Source organism: Lynx canadensis, chromosome C1 (genome assembly GCF_007474595.2).
Source record: "Lynx canadensis isolate LIC74 chromosome C1, mLynCan4.pri.v2, whole genome shotgun sequence".
Lineage (NCBI taxonomy): Eukaryota > Metazoa > Chordata > Mammalia > Carnivora > Felidae > Lynx > Lynx canadensis.
In genome coordinates, this window is record NC_044310.1 from 165,961,878 (window position 1) to 165,982,705 (window position 20,828).

Consider the following 20,828-nt stretch of genomic DNA (forward strand, 5'->3'; position numbering starts at 1 on the left):
TGCATGTAAGTGATGAATCATGGGAATCTACCCTTGAAGCCAAGAGCACACTGTATACACTATTTGTTAGCTAACTTGATAATAAGTTATATTTTAAAAAGAAGTATAGGGGCACTTGGGTGGCTCAGTCGGTTAAGCATCCGACTTCAGCTCAGGTCATGATCTCACTGTCCGTGAGTTCAAGCCCCACGTCAGGCTCTGTGCTGACAGCTCAGAGCCTGGAGCCTGTTTCAGATTCTGTGACTCCCTCTCTTTCTGCCCCTCCCCCACTCGTGCTCTGTCTCTCTCTGTCTCGCAAAAATGAATAAATGTTAAAAAAAATTAAAAAAGAAGGATAATGTCTAGAATATATAGTTGGGTAATTATGGGTTTTGGAGGTTATCACTGGCTAACATAAAAACTTTTTTGTTGTTTTGTTTTTTACTGAGGTATAATTTACATACAGCCTTATTTAGTTTCAGGTGTACAACATAAGAATTGATTTTTGTATGTATTGCAAAATGCTCACCCAGTCCGTCTAGTTAACATCTGTCACCATGCATAGTTACAGAATTTTTTTTTCTTGTGATGAGAACTTGTAAAATCCACTCTCTTAGCAACAATCAGATATGCAGCACAGTGTTATTAACTATAGTTGACATGCTGTATGTTACATCCCCAGGACTTACTTATTTTATAATTGGAAGTTTGTACCCATAAAGGTTTTTTGGATTGTTCTTCATGCTCCTAAGTCTTAGAAACAGAGTTTTCCTTAATCATGTTGCAGAAACTGATCCTTTAACTGAAATTTAGAAATTTAGTTAAGCATACTTTGAATTTTCTTTTTTTCTCTCTTTTTGTCTCTCTTTCTTTTGTCTTTCTTTTCCTTCCTTCCTTCCTTCCTTCCTTCCTTCCTTCCTTCCTTCCTTCCTTCCTTCCTTCCTTCCTTCCTTCCTTCCTTCCTTCCTTCCTATCTTTCTTTTGGCATGGGAGAAGCAGCCAAAGCTCTTTCCCACACAGTTGATTAAAACTTTTGTCATTTGAGGTTGCAGATTTGGTACTGCATTTTTTACAAAAAGGAAGTGAAATAGTTGCTAAATAACAAATAGTTGATAAATGTTATTTCCATATGCATAGAAAATAGATTGGAAGGAAACATCCTGACAATTAGTTGTAGTTGTTTTTGGATGTTTGAAATTATGAGCAATTTTAGAAACAAAAATAAGTGGAGAAGAGAAAGAAATAATGAACACATCTCACTTTTATAGTGGGGGAGAGGTAAAATAGAATTCTTGTATCGGGTACTGAATTTGTTACCACACCAAGCCATGCACCTGCCTCTCAGATTGCTAGTCATATATTAACAGATTCACAGGGACTCCCATGTACAAGCCAGAGTACTAGTTTAATTATTCGTAATGATAATTGATCAGATGCTATCAGATGGGCAGAATAATCATGCTTGCTGATTTATATCTCTTTCCCTAAGGCCAACCCACATGGGAAGACTAACTCTAGTCAGCACATTGCTTGGTGAGCAAGGAACCGGAGCAGGAAAAGTGATTTGAAGGAACTAAAGGCTGGGAGGGCTGCAATGTAATAGCCTCCCGCACAGCTTTGTCTTGGTTATCGGGCTACTCTGCCACATGGACGGGGTATTTGCGCATCTCCACACCCCCCAGGGACCACCATGCTGGAGGCATGCTACCAGCATTTTCTTTTCTGAGTCTCTCTTTTCTGACCTCCCGTTGCTGACCACCCTTCATCCGTCATCAGTCAGGTTACAGTCAAACTTGGCTCCATGTTATCTGAGCTCTGACCCATCATCCGATGACTTTGTAGCTTATCCCTCTGTAAGCAACCTAATTTCCCTATTTTCAAGTTCTTGGAGGCACACTGACTGGGTGCCAAGTGCCACTTGTCACAGACACTGACAATACAGAAATGAAGAGGACGTGAAGCAGGTTATTTATGTCACAAGCCAAAGCAGCATGGTGGTACCGGCTCTGGGGGAAGAGTGAACCTAGTGGCAGAGGGAAGGATGGGGGCACATGGAGATGATGCATTTACTTTGAGGCATTATGTATTTATCAGACCTCTCAGTGGAGTTATCTGGCCAGCATTTGGGTATTCAAATCTAAAGCTCAAAGAGAGGGGTGCCTGTGTGAGTCAGTTAAGCATCCAACTTTTGATTTTGGCTCAGGTCATGATCTCACGGTTCATGAGTGTGAGCCCTGCATTGGGCTCTGTGCTAAGCATGGAGCCTGCTTGGGATTCTCTGTCCCTCTCCCTCTGCCCCTCCCCTGCTCTCATATGCATTTGTTCTCTCTCTCTCTCTCTCTTTCTCTCTCTCTTTCTCGCTCTCTCTGTCTCAAAAACATTTAAAAAACAAAAATAAATAAATAAAGCTCAGAGAGAGAACAGGTCTGAAGAGAGAGCAAGAGTCAACTCAGGATCCACATAACCAGCTGCCTGTGAGACATTGTCACCTGGGTGTGCCACACAACCTCTCATCATGTCCAAAAATGGAGTAATCAACAAACCCCTTACACACACACACATATCCCAAGTGGGGAGAATCCTACCCGTACTTCTCATATTGCTTATCTAAGTGCTCTTCTACCCAAGTGTTCACATCAAATACCTGGGTATTGGCCTTCACCCCATCTGCCCTACTAGGACTCACCACATTGATTTCCTCCTTGGCTCTGTAACATCTGTCACCTAAATACTACCAAATCCATACATTTTTCTACAGCTTCACTGCCACTACTCCGATTCAACCCTCCATCATCTCCCCACTGGATTACCTGATCAATCCCCATTACTGCTTTTCCTGCCTTCTTTCTTGCCCCTCTAATCCATTTTCCACTGGACAGCCTGATTAATCTTTCTGAAATGGAAATCTGATCATGTCCCTATTCTCCAGGGTCCTTAACATAACTATCTAAACTCCTTAGCTATCACACAAAGACTTTATAATCTGCTCTCTCTTCTCAGCTGCAGCCTTTTGTAATTTCTATTCTTCTGGGGCCTTTCAGGGGCCAAATATTTGCTAACTGAATGAAGGAATGCTTATAGCACTTTAACACATGATTAATCTGAGAAACATCTGGGCATTAGCTGTCTTACATTAACATTTTCCGTGAGTGGGAAAAAAATCTGCTTTGTGTGATATCTACCAATGCACTTCATTTAACGAATGTTCAGCTCCTTAAAAAAAATGCTCTTCTTGCTCCCAGAATGATCTATGTCCTTTCCTCTACTATTAACTTGTTTCCACAATACTGTATGCCTGGTCACATATAGAAAAATATATATATATTTCCTGAATTCTTTTGAATCCCTAAGCTCTTAAAGAGAAATATTTGTCCCCAGGACTTCTTGACCATTGGGAAGAAAATGAATGTATATTGATTGTTTTATTATAATACTGCAGAGCCTTAACTTTATATACAAGATAATGTACATGGACCACAGCCAGACTGCCCAGCCTTAGCTATTCCTCACACATATGAGAATGTAGGTCTTACTCAGGGCCCACTGTCATTGTAGAATTGTTTTACATTCTACATGTACCATTCATTATAGAAGGAAATGGGTATTGGACCATTTTTATCATGGATTAGCTTGGGAGGGATTAGAAATTCAAGAGAAATGGGCTGTTTATAGCTTTTTGTAGGATAAACATGAATGTTATCTTAACAAATGTTCAAACAGTACATAAGCATGCAACACGAATTTGGCTTAAGAAGGCATTTGTCTCCTCTAACATAATTAGGTGTGATTAGCTTTTTAAAGAGAAATCATGTGGAAGACTTTGATTTACTCTTTTTTTTTTCTATCAAGCTTAGGAAGGTGGCTTTCATGTGCCATGATGATTTAACCATCAGCTCTTTTACAGTCAATAAGAACTGGAAACCAGTTGCAGTGGGAAAATGTGAATCAGGAAAAGACTTTACTTTTAATTTGCCATCTTTATAGACTTGCTCAGTGTGCAAAGCAAAACCATCATTCTTCATTTATATATACAGTAGTTCTATCATTGTTCTCCATAAATATATTAATCCTCCTCAACTTTAATTTTTAAAACATCAGCAAGAAAGCCTGAAACCTTAAAGGCAAAGACTGATTGATTTTATTATCTACAAATTTAAAACTTTTACATGGCAAGAAAAAAGCTAAAACCACATTAAAAAATAAATTTCAAACTTGCCAAATGCACTCTATATGACAAACTAAAAAATGTGTGAAAGAAAATAAGTTTACAGATTAAAAATAGAACTACCCTACGACCCAACAATTGCACTACTAGGTATTTATCCAAGAGATACAGGTGTGCTGTTTTGAAGGGACACGTGCACCCCAATGTTTATAGCAGCACTATCAACAATAGCCAAAGTATGGAAAGAACCCAAATGTCCATTGATGGATGAATGGATAAAGAGGATGTGGTGTATATATATATATATATATACACATACATACATACAATGGAGTATTACTCGGCAATCAAAAAGAATGAAATCTTGCCATTTGCAACTACGTGGATGGAACTGGAGGTTATTAGGCTAAGTGAAATTAGTCAGAGAAAGACAAATATCATATGACTTCACTCATATGAGGACTTTAAGAGACAAAACAGCTGAATATAAGGGAAGGGAAGCAAAAATAATACAAAAACAGGGAGGGGACAAAGCATAAGAGACTCATAAATATGGAGAACAAACAGAAGGTTACTGGAGGGGATGTGGGAGGGGGGATGGGCTAAATGGGTAAGGGGCATTAAGGAATCTACTCCTGAAATCATTGTTGCACTATACACTAATTTGGATATAAATTTAAAAATTAAAGTAAAAAAAAAAGATGTGTATATATATATATATATATATATATATATATATATATACACACACACACCCACACCCACACACACACACACACACACACACACATACATACACACACAATGGGGTATTACTGGACAATCAAAAAGAATGAAATCTTGCCATTTGCAATAACATGGTTGGAACTAAAGTAACTAAAGTGTATTGTGCTAAGCAAAATTAGTCAGAGAAAGACAAATATCATGACTTCACTCATATGTAGAATTTAAGATACAAAACAGATGAACATAAGGGAAGGGAAGCAAAAATAATATAAAAATAGGGAGGGGGACAAAATATAAGAGACTGTTAAATACAGAGAACAAACTGAGGGTTGCTGGAGGGGTTGTGGGTGGGGGGATGGGCTAAATGGGCAAGGGTTAAGGAGGACACTTGCTGGGATGAGCACTGGGTGTTATATGTAGGGGATGAATCACTGGATTCTATCTCTGAAATCGTTATTGCACTATATGCTAACTAACTTGGATGTAAATTTTTAAAATTAAAAAAAAAATTTAAGGAAAAAAATGCAAATTTAAAAAAAGATAAAATGTAGATTTTAAAAAGAAATTTTTCTACATAAGGTAAATAGATACTAAAAAGGGATAGTGTTTAAGTGGGTGTAAAGAGATGGATGTTTTCGTCTGCTGCTAGTGAGAACAAATTACTACCATCTTTCCAGAGAGCAACTTGGCAACATGTGTCTAAAGCCTAAATGTGACCCATTTGATCCAGCAGTTTCACAGCTAGGAATAAATGTTAATGAAATTGCCAGACAGAATCACAGAAATATACTTACAACGATGTGCATCCAAGTATTGTCAGTAATAATAAAAAGTTGGAAGCCATTTTTTTTTAAGTATATTTATTTTGAGAGAGTCAGAGACAGCGGGATTGCGGGAGGAGCAGAGAGACAGGGAGAGAGAAAATCCCAAGCAGGCTCCACGCTGTCAGTGCGGAGCCTGACAGGGGGCTCAAACCCACAAAACCATGAGATCATGACCTGAGTGGAAACCAAGAGTCAGACCCAATGGACTGGGCCACCCAGCTGCGCCAAAATTTGGAAACCATTTAAAGGTTGGCTAAGTTCCTTGTGTTATACCTGTATAATCAATTACGTTGACTTTCCAAATAAAGATGAGAGGTGTATTTATTATAATGGAAATATATTCAGAACACAATAACACAGTATATAAACTGACCCCCTTGTTCGGTATCTAAAGATAAATGTATCAACATGTTTTTATAGGCATTTCGAAATTGGGGGTAATATCCAGATGTTAGAAGTGGTTTCCACTAGGTGATGGAATTATGGTTCATTTTTATATAATCTGTTTACCCTCACATAATTTCTAATTTTTACAATAAGAATGTTTTGTTATATATGCAGAAAAAAATGTAGCATTATTTCCATTTTCAAGACAGTAAGTATGTGTATCAACAGCTTTCTTTTTTTTTTTAATTTTTTTTTTTTTAACATTTACTTATTTTTGAGACAGAGAGAGACAGAGCTTGAACGGGGGAGGGTCAGAGAGAGAGGGAGACACAGAATCGGAAGCAGGCTCCAGGCTCTGAGCTGTCAGCACAGAGCCCGACGCGGGGCTCAAACTCACGGACCGCGAGATCGTGACCTGAGCCGAAGTCGGACGTTTAACCGACTGAGCCACCCAGGCGCCCCAACAGCTTTCTTGCCTACAGTAGACACGTTGGTTATTCCCATTTCTGAGTGGCTCTATTGTCCTGCTCTGTTTTCTTACCTGATCCATTTCTAGCTCCCCGTATTAGTACATATGTTGCCCCTTAACTTTATCCCCATGCAAATTTTGGTTTCATTTTATGACATGTTTTTCTCTTATACAGAGGGGCGTAATTCTTGATTTCCCCCATCCCTGGATCTTCCTCTCTCACTCCTAAATAATCTGCCAAATTTTGTCCATTGTCATCAAATGTGGCTCTCAAGCAGCTTTACTTCCAGATCTTCACTGTGGCCGTCTGAACCTAAGCTGTCAGTTATCTCCTACGCAGATCTATGTAGTATCCTCTTAGCTGAGCTCCCAAAGGCAAAGCAGCCAGGTGTCTTCCTGAAAACTAACGGTGACTCAGTCATCCCCTTGCATGTAATAACTCTGTGGGATTTTATGGATCCCTTTATGTTGTCATGAAACGCCCTTCACAGTGGGACCCTCCTCCTGTTCATCCCACCCTCTGTCACAGCCCCTCAACTCCTGAGCATTCCTAGAATGGAATGTTTCCCTCATGTTCCTTACCTGTGTACACTCTCCCTTCCTCCTGTGCTTCTTCCCTTTCTAAATACCTCTCCAACACCCAGTGCCAATTTTATTTCCTCTGATCAGCCTCTCCTGACCCCTCTAGGGAGGAGTAGAAGCTCTCCTTTTTTTTTGCATGTTCTTATTGTATTATGCTGAAATACACCTGATTATGTACTGGCCTCCCGCAGCCTCACCCCAACTAAGGCAGGGAGCTACTTAAAGACAAAGGCTGCTTTGGGGGCACCTGGGTAGCTCAGTTGGTTAAGTGACTCTTGGTTTCTACTCAGCTCACGTCTTGTGGGTTCAAGTGCCACATCAGGCTCCACACTGACAGTGTGGAAGCCTGCTTGGAATTCTCTATCTGCCCCTCCCCTGCTCTTTCGCTCTCTTTCTGTCTCTCTCTCTCAAAATAAATAAGTAAACATTAAAAAAATTTTTTTAATAAAAAACAAAGGCTGCTTTCGAGCAGTGCTGTATTCCGGCTGATGGCACACACTCTCGCTCAAGTGTTCATTGCATGTGGGCCAAGCCCATTTCTCCCTGTGACCCAGGCTATTTATTTGGACAACAGTTTGTTCTTAATCATTTGATTTTTTGACCTTTTGAGATGAAACAAGAATTCTGATCCTTTCTGTGTGCTTTCCCTTTTTAGGCTTCAGATGATGAGTCTTACATCAGTGATGTGAGTGATAATATATCTGAAGACAACACCAGTGTTGCAGACAACATTTCTCGGCAAAGTAGGCATCCTTTGAGCTTCCAGGTTGTTCTGTCTTCTTGCCAAGTTAGAACCCTGGTGATTCAGTGAATAATCATTTTCTCTCCTTACTAATTATTTCTTCAATACATCTTATGTTTGTACAATCTGCTGAGGTAAACGGTTGAAAAATCTGTTAGGTAGATGCTTAAATGAAAAAATTTTACTTCTTGCTTAAACCAAAAGTTCGAGTCTTTCTTATTAACTCTATGTACTTTTTTAAAATTTGACTTATCTTTTCTAGACTATTATTTGAGTTTATTTAATACCTTGTTTAAAAAAAAACTATATGTTGACATTTTGTGCATTTATTAGCATCCCTGTGTTGAAATAATTCCATTCACTCTTGAGAGAGTATAGTGAAGGCGTAAGAAATGTATCACAATCATAATTATTTGAAAGAGTTATTTCCTTCCTAGATGTGATGAAATCAAAAAAGCGTAGTATCTTTTGTTATGACTCTTGTCTTTCTCTCTCTTCCAGTCTTGAATGGGGAGCTTACAGGAGGGGCCTTCCGAAATGGACGTCGAACATGCCTGCCAGCTCCCTGTCCTGACACCAGTAACATTAACCTGTGGAATATCTTGAGGAACAACATTGGTAAAGACTTGTCTAAAGTCTCCATGCCTGTGGAGCTGAATGAGCCACTCAACACGCTGCAGCATCTCTGTGAGGAGATCGAATACAGTGAGCTTCTGGACAAGGCTTCAGAAACTGATGACCCCTATGAGCGCATGGTAATAAATAATAGAACAGCGCTTTTTAAGGATTCGTCAACCCTAGATGTGGACTAAGGCAGTATTCATTAGGATGGAATCTTTGGGTTTTGCGTAACACTCTCACCAAGCAGTTCGCATAAATTGGGCAGGGCCGTAAAGTTCCAGATACCTCTATAGAAGATATATGCTTTGTGACTTATCTTTGTCATGAGTGTTTCTGAAGTTAGGAGGTAAAGGTATCACACTCCTTATAGGTCTGAAGCGTTACACGGCCTTGCTTTATTAGCTTTTCCTGAAAGCCAAGAGAGCCCATCTGTTCAAGAACTTGGGTCAGAAAAAATAGCCTCCTATTTGTGCTCTGCCCTGGCCTCTACTCCACATGACTGTGGAAAACCTGACTGCCCTCTGGAAAGAAAGCACCAGCAGCCACGAGCCTCCTGCACATGGCACTAAGCTATGCAAATGACATAACCTATAAACTAGGTGTCAGAACCATTGAACTCTGTGACACTCCAAAAACTGGGTGACAGGTGAATGAAGAATACTTGGCCTCAGTTGCCTGCTGTTTCCCACCCAAGTTGAGCCTCATTTTCACTCCTTTTTTACCCATGAGTTTATGAAGAGCCTGTGCAAATAATAGAGAATTAAAATGCTGCCAAATCAGCCCCCATTGACAGGGGGGTGTAAAATCTAGAGGAATGAGGGACGAACAGACCTGGAAGTAGTCTCTCCTATATTATTTTCCTTTCTTAAATGTTTTAACAGGTTCTTATTGCTGCATTTGCAGTTTCAGGATATTGCTCCACCTATTTCAGAGCAGGAAGTAAGCCATTCAACCCTGTCCTCGGGGAGACTTACGAATGCATTAGAGAGGACAAGGGATTCCGATTTTTCTCAGAACAGGTAAGCCCAACTGGACTCAGTGAGGTTTCTGTGCAGAAACTATAGGAAGACGGTTTGACGATGAAAACAGCTTTTTTGATAAACCACTGCTTTCAGTGGGGTATGATACCAGCTTCCAGAAAACTCACTTTGCTTATCTTTTAATGTATGTAACTTCTCTAGAGAGTGTTTATATAAGCATGAAGTCTTAAAGTGACCGATTCAGTAATTTACTTACACGTTTTGAGAATAATTCAGTAACAGAGATGGATGAGTTGACTAGTTTTTTGTTTGGGGGTAGCCTGTATATGTTGCAAAAAACTTAATCATTTATAGAAGTTTTAACACTGATGACATTGCCTTCTTTTTTGTTTTTAATTACCAGGTTAGCCACCATCCACCCATTTCTGCCTGTCACTGTGAATCCAAGAATTTTGTGTTTTGGCAAGGTTTGTATTTCAATTATAACTTCAAAATCCAAAAAAAAAAAAAAAAAAAAAAAAAAAAAAAAAAAAAAAAAAAATAACTTCAAAATCCAATGAAACAGTTTCTGCTTTCTAAATGTACATTATGCTCAGGTTAGATTTCTGCCTTTGGAACTCGGAGAATGTTAGTAATTGGTGTGGAGTTGAGTTTGAGAAATTAGATTTCCTGGCTTTAAATATGAAACCATCTGGGAGATGAAATTGTATACGTAGGCAACAAAGCCCTAGGGACAGCAGAGCTCCATGCCCACTGTGCCAGCTCAGGGCTATCACTCTACCTCATTATGCCTCATTATCTGCCCTCTATAATATGGAGGTTCTAACTGCTGCCTTCTTGTTTTTTGAGTGTGTTCAAGATCTTAATTGTGAAAGAAGTTTCTGTGGCACATCATCTACGGCCACAGTCTATTTAGATATGTAAACATTGTGCTGATTTGTGGTCTTTAACTCACTGAGGCTCAGAGATTTGAATTGAATTCTCTACTTAACCAGAATGTTTAATCACAATGTTACAAACTTACCTGAAATTACAAACCCCTTTTCATTTTTAAAGTTTATTTATTTTTATTTATTTTGAGAGAGAGAGAGAGAGAGTGCATGCGCATGAGCAGAGAGAGCGAGAGAGGGAGAATCCCAAGCAGGCTCTGCACTATGAGCTCAGAGCCCAATGCAGGGCTCAAACTCACAAACCACTAGATCATGACCTGAGCCGAAATCAAGAGTCGGACACTTAACCGACTGAGCCCCCCAGGTACCCTTCAAAACCCCTTTAGAAAGAAAACTATACAGTTGACCCTTGAAAACCCTGGGGTTAGGGTGCTGACCCCCACAGTCTAAATTTCGTGTCACTTTTGACTCCTCCAAAAACTTAACTACTAACAGGCTACCATTGACCAGAAGCCTTAACAATAGCATAAGCAGTCAATGAACACATATTTTGTATGTTATATGTATTATGTACTATGTTCTTATAGTAAAGTAAGCTAGAGAAAAGAAATTGTTATTAAGAAAATCATAAGGAAGAGAAAATATATTTATAGTACTGTACCCTATTGATCAAAGAAAATCTGCCTATGAGTGGACCCATGCATTTCAAACCCATGTTGCTCAAGGGTCAACTGCATATGTACGTTTAACCATTAAGTATAAATTGTTCCTTCATGTTTGGAAGGGAGCGTCATTGCTCACAGAATGCCTCTTCTCGTATGCACTTTCTCAACCCGGAAACACACAAAATGATAGAGTACTATGACTGTATTTGATTGCAAAATGAGAAAATAAGTCATTTCTTGGTCATAACAAAGAGTCAGAAATTTTGTGGAAACCACACTAAGCTCCCTTACTTACAGTCCATCAAAATGGGGCCAAGTGGTTATTACAAATGCACAGGCAAACCTGAGTGTCCCCCAGTAACACATAAAGCCATCATGTGAGATAAACATCATATGAGCCCTGGGCCATATCTTAACAACCAGCATAGGAACATGTTCCTTAGGTTAATTTCATTTTCTCATAAATCTTACTTACTTTCTGTATTAGAGATTTTCTTTTTTTACTATTTTCCCAAATCATATAACTTTTCAAATCAGTATGTAAATAAATCCATGGTATTGCCATACTGCAATTATTTTTATTATACATCTTATTTTTAACATGTATGTTAACTGTTTCCACCATTTAGTTAAAACTTACAACAACATTTATCTAGACATTAAAGCACAGTAGAGTCTATGTGTATATGTGTACATGAATATTCATACACACATGTGTATACACATACTGTTCTGAGTTTTTCCCAGTTGTATTAGTTGAAACAGATAAGGAACATGTGTCATGGAGAAACATAGACAGTAGATTTTTTTGGTTCACAGTTAATCTTTTCACCGTGGGCCATCCCCAGGTACTTGATATGTTAAATCAACAATATAGAATCAATTGTGATTGCAAAAGTTCTTTGTGGAATGTAGAGTGTGATACACATGTTAGGTTTTTATAGAATAAATGATTAGATATGGAATATATATTTCTTCTCCTCTGCCTATGTTGTTTAGATATCAGATGGAAAAACAAGTTCTGGGGGAAGTCGATGGAAATCCTGCCTGTTGGAACACTGAATGTCATGCTTCCCAGGTAGGTTGCTCTCATCTTCCTTTTGGTCTCTTACCTGCTTTTCTAAATCAGAAATGGGCCTTTGAATCTCTAGAAGGTGCCAACAGTCCATTTCTATGTATGCCCAAAGCTTCTGTTAACATCTCCAAAGTTTTGAGAATGGATCCCCCCACCAAAAGCAAATGAGGACTTTAGCATCTGTATCAAAGCTCCCTACTTCTCTCTGCTCATCCTCCATTCATCAAGTCAATACCAGCCACCTACCTGTCCCAGTCACCATGTTAGTTTGCATTTTACATCAGAGGTTCTTTTTAGCCACTTTTTTTTCTATATAATATATGTTTTCACTTTTGAATTCACCTTAGATCCAGGGACTATTTCTAATGTCTAAGTTATTGAGGAAGAGTGATGGAATTCTTTTATGGTATTTTTCCAGAGGATATAGCCTATAAATTTTTTAAATTAATTGAAGTTTTCATTGAGGCCAAAGGCTTGATTGTTGTTTTGTTTCTTTCTTCATTTGGTTGGTGGTGTTTTGTTTTGTTTTGTTTTGTTTTTTGCTTATTTAATGACAGAATTTGCTGGTGGATGGGATATGAAAGAAGGTGGGGAACGGGAAGAATTCCCAGAACCACAAAATAGACTTTATTTGCAAATTCATGAGAAGAGTTTTCCCTCTGTATACACCATGGTGTATATAGAGTCTACATGATACCAACTCATAAGTCTTCTTAGAAACTCAGAAGTGTTTTATTTTATTTTGAAAAATAGATAAATTTTATTAGCCTGGGTGGCTCAGTTGGTTGAGCATCCGACTTCGGCTCAGGTCATGATCTCGCGGTTTGTGGGTTTGAGCCCCAAGTCGGGCTCTGTGCTGATGCCTCGGAGCCTGGAACCTGCTTTGAATTCTGTGTCCCCTTCTCTCTCTGCCCCTCCTCTGCTCGCTCTCTGTCTCTCTCTCTCTCTCTCTCAAAATAATAAATAAACATTAAAAAAAGTAAAGAAGAAAATATAGATAATGTATAAACTTAAAGGCAATCTGAAGCTATGTCATCTCATTCCTTGGCAGAAGCTCTGTCCCAGAATTTGCATTAGGTACGTGCTGTGATCATTAGTCTTTTCTCAAAGAATTATTCACATCTTTGGTCTTAACTCAGAGTATGAAACAACGTGCTGAGGATAATCTTACTTAAAGTCCCATCCTACCATGCCCATCTCCTTCAGATCCTTCCACAGTGGCGCATTACCTGCACTGTGAATCCAGCCAGACTCATTGGGACATCATTGAAGGCTTTCCCTGCTCCACCCCACCCACCTTGCCAGTCTTGCCACCCACCATACCCGCTCATGTGTGGCACACCACTGGCAGGCCCCCAGATGCACCATGCTATTCTGGCCTCTGTGGCTTTGTCAGTGCCTTTCGCAGCCTGCAGCACCCTCCTTTCCACCCTCCAAGCTTAGACTGAACCCAGCCTTCTCTAACAAATCTTCCTTGATACTTACTGCATGTTCCAGGCAGATATAAGGAGTCCCCTTTCTCTGTTCTCATGCTACTTCCTCATCATATTTTATTGTAAGTATTTGTTTCCATGTCCATCTACCCCTACCATACTGTTGGCTCCAAGAGAGCAAGACACAGGTCCTATTCAACTTGGTAGCTTTAGCACCTGGCCTACAGGAAGCACTGAAATGTTCCTTAAATGAATAAATCATATCATAAATATCCTTGACTACATAGAAATGTTCAACAAAGAAATGAGAGGGAAAAGGAGGGAAGAGAGAGCTTTGGCCAAAGAATATTCTCAGTAGTAGAAACAGTCATAAATATTTGTAACCTTCATTGTTTTTAATCAATGTTGTATTCTTCCCTAGGTATGGAGATTGCTATGTATGGAATAAAGTCACCACATGTATACATAATATTCTCAGTGGGAGGAGGTGGATAGAGCATTATGGAGAAGTAACCATTAGAAATACCAAAAGCAGTGTTTGCATTTGCAAACTCACATTTGTTAAGGTAAATAATATCACACAACAGTCAAGAAAAAAAAAAAAAACCAATATAAAGTGCTTTGTAAAGGAGAAATAAAACAGTTACCTTAAACAGCAGCAAGTGAATCTATCCTGTACCATTGATCCTTATGGGCATTTTAGATAAGAAAGCAGAACCTACTGGTAGAGTTACACAAGGCATCTAGACTTCTGAATGTGTGGAGGTCAAAAAAGGCACCATCTCAAGACAGAAGAAATACTCTTTCCAAAGAATTTTCTTTTTAAGCAGCCAGTCAGCACCCATTAGGTAAAATTCCAGAAAACACTTCTTGCCTATAGCGAGTCCTCTGGTTTCTATTTCTATTCCTGCTTGATTGCAACACAGTCAAGTGATCTTATTTTAGGGAGCTAATTATAATGCATTTGTCATTTTCTGAGGATGCGTGTGGATGATAGCTTCCAGTCACCACAAGCTTATCCAACTCTGCCACTATTATAATCCAAATACATTCAAGAAAAAACATCACCTTTATTAACAGGAAAAGATTCCTGGGATAGAAATGCTTACACAATATCATTTTCCCTTAGTGTCTGTGGTCCAAAGAGGAACACACAGTATTGCCCTCTTGTTTAGGCATGCTACAGAACTCATCATGGTACAGAGATCCCACCAGCCCCTTTATCTGTTCTACTCCTGATCTCATTCTGTCGTGGCAAAAGCGGGTAACATATTGAAGTCTTAACACTCAAAAATGTTCTCTTAGTAAAATCCTTTGAAGCCATTTGGAAGGTCGTGTTATTAATTGAAGGTCTTTATTTTCACTCAAGATGTTTTTTGTGTTTTCCTTTTTTCCTTGGAAAAAAAGCTACTCATTAGGTGGCTGAGAACTGAAAAGCCAGGATCATTAGTTGGCTCTGGTTGGGTGGCGACAGTAAATGTGTGCATTTAGTTTTGTGGGCCACAAGAAGCTTCGATTTAGGCCTGCCCCAATATTTCCAGAGCTCAGAGCAAGAGTACAAATGGGGGCCCCAATTCCATATGTGTAAATATTTAAAATTTGTAGATCAAACCTACAGTCTGTCAAATAGCTTACATTCTGTTCTGTGACCTTGACAAATATGCCTTTTATAACAAAACCCCCAAGGCCAGATTGGACCCTTTAGAACTGTGAGCTGGAAACCTGGCAGCACAGGAGAACCAGACCCGATGGATGGCCTTCCCACTTTCCCCCCTCCTGCAGCTGGCTATGTCCTGCCCCACAGGGGCCTTGCCCACACATGTGAAGGCAGTCCAGCTGCATGTCTGAGCTCTGTCCACACTCGCCTCAAACACCACTGGCCACCCCTCAGGCCTAAATTCACACACTGGTGGTGGATGGTCTGCCCTTTGGATGGATGAATCCAAAGGAAAGGCCAGTGCTGACTGTGGAATAAGCTTAGAGTTGTTGGGAAGGGGAATTCTAGCACCTGATCTAGAAGGGGGCCATGGGATCCAGATGGGTAAATTCCCAGACTTCTAGTCTCCCGGGGAGAAGCATGGCTGGAATAAGGCCAGACCAGGGTTTTCCTGATGAAATTTAGCTATTTGTGGACACTATAAAAATTATTTCACAAATGACTTCTGCAGCATCGCCCATTGAAACTCATTAAAACCCATGAGCAAAGGAAAAATTTGAGATAGGAGGATCTAAGGAAGAAATTACTAACCTGTAAATTAATTTTAGGTTATTAGGATAGAAACAGAGTCTTTTCTGCCCTAGCATAGAGATTATCCCTTTCTTTAAAGAATGAAATCCTGCCTTTTGCAACAATGTGGGTGGAACTGGAGAGGATTATGCTAGGTGAAATAAGTCAGTCAGAGAAAGGCAGATACCATATGTTTTCACTCATATGTGGAACTTGAGAAACATAACAGATCATGGGGGAAGGAAAGGGGACAAAATAGTTTCAAACAGAGAGGGAGGGAAGCAAATCATAAGAGACTCTTAAATAGAACAAACTGAGGGTTTATAGGGGGCGGTGAGGGACAGGGGAAAATGGGTGATGGGCATTGAGGAGGGCACTTGTTGGGATGAGCCCTGGGTGTTGTAAGGGATGAATCATGGGAATCTACCCCCAAAACCAAGAGCACACCGTATACACTGATGTTAGCTAACTTGACAATAAACTGTATATGTATTAAAAAAAAAAAAAAGATGGGTAGGGGGTGGATGGAAGAAACAGGTGATGGGTATTAAAGAGGGCACTTGTGATGAGGGCTAGGTGTTGTATATGTTGAATCACTAAATTGTACACCTGAAAAGAATATTACATATAGGTTAGCTAACTGGAATTTAATTAAAAACATAATTAAAAATTAGAAAAAAATAATAATAAACTCAGATCCCCACATCACACCACACACAACTAATTTGAGATCAATCAATGGTGAGTGGCAAGTCCATAAAGTTCATAAAAAGAAAAAAAAAAAGACTATCCCCATAGCTTGGAAGTAATCAAGAAAATGTACTAGCCATACAGGTAAAAACTGATTACTCAAATTTCATTTAAAAAATTTAAAAAAATAAAGTTAAGCCAACTAACACTTAGAAAGCCAAACTTTCATATAAAACATTTTGAGGTAGATTTCTGGAAGTGATTTGAATGAGTAACTTCAAAGTTAAGAAAATTTTCCTTATGGAAATTATAGGGATTGGTGTTATTAAAGAGATCGGATGTTTTTTTTTTTTTTTTTTTTTTTTTTTTTTTTTTTTTTTTTTTTTTTTTTTTTTTTTTTTTTTTTTTTTCAACGTTTATTTATTTTTGGGACAGAGAGAGACAGAGCATGAACGGGGGAGGGGCAGAGAGAGAGGGAGACACAGAATCAGAAACAGGCTCCAGGCTCTGAGCCATCAGCCCAGAGCCTGACGCGGGGCTCGAACTCACGGACCGCGAGATCGTGACCTGGCCGAAGTCGGACGCTTAACCGACTGCGCCACCCAGGCGCCCCAAGAGATCGGATGTTTTAATTGAGTTTGGTTTTTCCAGGTGAATTACTGGAATTCTAATGTGAATGAAGTCCAGGGGGTTGTAATGGATCAGGAAGGGAAGGTGGTGCACCGGCTATTTGGGAAGTGGCATGAAGGGCTCTTCTGTGGCGTGGCCCCTTCTGCCAAGTGCATCTGGAGACCAGGTGAGATGGGTATGGGTGTCTTGCGTTAGGAGGGCACCTTGGGAATGTCACATCTCATGAAGTTCCCCTCATGTTTGTTTTCTTTAATAGTGAGATTAAAAACGTAGATGCTTGGTGGGCCTGGGTGGCTCAGTCAGTTAAGCGTCTGACTCTTGGATTTGGCTCAGGTCATGATCTCACCGTACGTGGGATTGAGCCCTGTGTCAGGCTCTGCACTGACAGCTCAGAGCCTGCCTGGGATTCTCTTTTTCCCTCTCTCTGTCTCTGCCCCTCCCCCATGCTCGATCGCTCTCTAAAAACATAAACAAACCGTAAAGAAAACCGTAGATGCTTAAGACAAGTATAGTTATATATTTTTACCTAACATATAAATTAGGTAAATCCCAACATTTGATAATAAGGAATTATAAAATTTAAGCCAAATCAGACGTGTGGTCAGAGATTAGGCTTCATGTAAAGTCATTTTAAATGTAATGCCCACATTCAAAAGCTAGGTGTATTTATTAAAGAATTCAGATAATTGAACTGTACAAACTAAAATCCTTATTTATTCTCTGTTCTAATAAAACAAGGGAAAGCCTGCAAACATCTATAATCCACAAATTCAATAACTTAACCAGAGTAAGTGATCTCACTTGAGCGGCAAAAAGCTGCATTATGTTGACATTTAACAAAAAGACATCAAGAGAGTTCTGGTAATACACTAGCAATACTTGAATATCAAGTGTAAATGGAATAAGTGTCCACCTGACATTTATTTTCACTGGAATTTTGTCAGTTACTCCTAACTTTAAAATTAGTTGTTGGTTTTCTAAGAAGCCCCAATGAGTATTTAAATTTCCTGTTAGTAGAGTGGTCAGTTCATTCAATCAGCTGCTATTTATTGAGTAGTGACTATGCATCAAACTTTACTCTAAGGGCTTGGAATACAGCAATGAGCAAAGCAGACAAAGATCCTGACTTTGAGTTTAGTTAAAAAGTGCCAACAAATATTAACGTAGACCTGTGCCTTTTTCTTTTTCCAAAAAGAAGTAAATTGTCAGGTGTTTCTCGTGAAGTCTTAATGTTCATAGTTAATCACCCTGGCATTTAGTTACCCAATTGAATATTTGGGGGAGAAATCATGGCATAGTTTAGCTAGTGAAGACTATTATATGTACATAGTTTTATGTTAAAGACTGTATTTTATTAAATATATGAATCTACCAGTTCTGATAATTAACAAAATGTTTCCTATCTAGCAAAATACAGCCAAGTTAATGCACTTAAGAAAAATCTTAATCTGATATTTATGACTATAAATTTAGTATTAGTGTGGGTATTAATTAAGCACCTGGGTTAAGAAGTCAGCTTCTGCAAGCTTCTTCCTCTTTGCCACTCACAGTGGTTTATTGGCACCGTTCCAGGTTCCATGCCAACCAACTATGAACTCTACTATGGTTTCACAAGGTTTGCTATTGAGCTCAATGAGTTAGATCCTGTGCTGAAAGATCTCCTTCCACCAACAGATGCCCGATTCCGGCCAGATCAGAGGTGAGCATGGCGTTGATATTTGAAATGGACACTAGATCATGGCACGGCGGCACTATAGATGTCATCAAGGCTTATTTTCACCACTATCTTTTATTAATTGAATCATTCACTCATTCCCTCATTCGCCCTGCAAGAGTTGAGTCTTCTACCCTAGCTAGCATGATATTCATGGGTGATCATAACAGATACTTAGCACAACAAAAGGGTTCCCAAAGAAGATAACACAGTTTTTAACAAAAGGTTTCCGCCCCTAGCCCCCAAGACATCAAAAGTATGCAAATTCACGAACTCTGTCTCCACTAAAACCTCCTCCAGTGTTTTTACCTCTTTGTTTCTACTACTCTTTAACATGGAGTATGTTTTAACCTGAGGAATAAGAAGATAAGCTACAGAAATGCTTTGAGTCAAAGCCTCGTGTTTACCCAGCATGGTTTTGACCCCACAGGGTATGAGATGTACTCAAAATACAGTACCCAGTATTGAATGTCCTACTATTCAATTCTCTTGTATTCCACCCCCCTCTCTAGAACATGAAGTCTCACTGTTTGACATTCACACTCATCAACACACTTTCCGTGTGCATCATATTGAAGTTTGCTTCATTTTGAAATTTAAATACAGGTTTTGTAAATTGCCATTGCGTCTGCTTTTTCTTTTCGATTCTAGTCCAGTATTCCCTCACTTATGACTCCTTTCCTTTCTGTGGCCTTTTGTAATTTCCTCTACTATTATCTTTTCTTTTTTCATCAGTTTTACTCTCATCAATAAGACAGGGACACTCCTTCCCTCTCACTCTGCTCTAAAAGTAGATGGAGAGCAGCCAGCTACCATCCTTCCTGTGGGCTTTAGCACGTGTTTTTTGGATAATATGGAGAAAGAGTACATCTGGTACTTCATGTTGTCCTGAGCCTGAGAGAGCACAGAAAAGTCTTCAAGGCCAAACTACTCACCTTTCACTCCTAGCTTTACATTGCTGTATGCGATAATTCAGTTGGCATCCACAGCAAGTAATGTTAATTGGTGGGCGGTCAGACAGAGGTAGTGTGGCCTGGGGCGGGAGCCAGGGGACATTACCAGAGTATGACTGTTCACCATGTGATATCCTCAGCAGCCAGAAGGTAATCTTATACAAAATGACACTTTTTTTTTCTCAGAAAAGAGGATAAAATATTAAAGAGATAACCGTGTTCTGCTTAGGTTTTTGGAAGAAGGAAATTTAGAAGCTGCGGCAGCAGAGAAGCAAAGAGTAGAGGAGCTGCAGAGATCACGCAGGCGCTACATGGAAGAAAACAACCTTGAACATATACCAAAATTTTTTAAGTAAGTCGGTTCATTCCCAACAGGTGCACACTTTGCAAATGATTGCCACAAGCAGTGAGAAACTCCAGGTGAAAAAAAGAAAGTGAGAGATAGTTTAATGTCCAGGGAACTTCAGATTAAACTGATTTTGGTCACTTTGGTTTCGGTAGTGAAAATATTGAGCCAGATTTTGCACTTGTGAACAGTTTGGAACCATCAAAATAAATTCTCAACAGCTCTTTTCTTTTCGTGGGCAGCAAAAAGGTTGAGAGTCTTGTACAAAAATGTTGTTTGTCCTTCAACTACACCATTTGGAATGGTGGAACCTTGCTTCTACCCCCTCACTCAGGGCCACTATGGGACCCCCACTGCCCTCAAGGGCACCTGGCTTCATTAGTATTTCATTTTATTTCTATCATACGGGGCTTATGTCATTCAGATTTGGCCTTCCTATGGTGTGTTCACGGGTGATTATTACAGGATTATTTGCAGGATCTTGTAGACATCACACAGAGTAAGCTGTATTTTCCAAATCCGTCTGTGGCCCTCCAGAGCCAGGCCGTTATCAGCCCCGAATAAGCTCATATGCTTTCAAGGCGCCATCTTGTGACTGTTCTGGGGAGGAATGCAGCCGTGCCCTTTAGGTGTCGAAGGTGCACTCTGGGCGTGAGCCTTGCAGAGGCTCACGGAGCTACTGTGGTTGTATAATTTTCCCCACAAGTGAAGCACAGACTGTTCTTGTGTG

At 39.6% G+C, this 20,828-nt stretch overlaps 1 protein-coding gene across 10 annotated transcripts in view; it reads left to right on the forward strand.

The window, feature by feature from the left end:
• OSBPL6 (oxysterol binding protein like 6) overlaps positions 1-20,828 on the forward strand; it is a 118,370-nt gene that overhangs the window by 96,279 nt on the left and 1,263 nt on the right. For all 10 annotated transcript variants that reach the window (XM_030326167.2, XM_030326166.2, XM_030326168.2 and 7 more), the window contains 9 exons: positions 7,788-7,875; positions 8,376-8,629; positions 9,377-9,514; positions 9,879-9,942; positions 12,030-12,108; positions 13,960-14,104; positions 17,107-17,251; positions 18,658-18,784; positions 19,982-20,104. In XM_030326167.2, the coding sequence (XP_030182027.1) occupies positions 7,788-7,875; positions 8,376-8,629; positions 9,377-9,514; positions 9,879-9,942; positions 12,030-12,108; positions 13,960-14,104; positions 17,107-17,251; positions 18,658-18,784; positions 19,982-20,104 (1,163 nt within the window). The remainder of the gene's footprint in view (positions 1-7,787; positions 7,876-8,375; positions 8,630-9,376; positions 9,515-9,878; positions 9,943-12,029; positions 12,109-13,959; positions 14,105-17,106; positions 17,252-18,657; positions 18,785-19,981; positions 20,105-20,828) is intronic.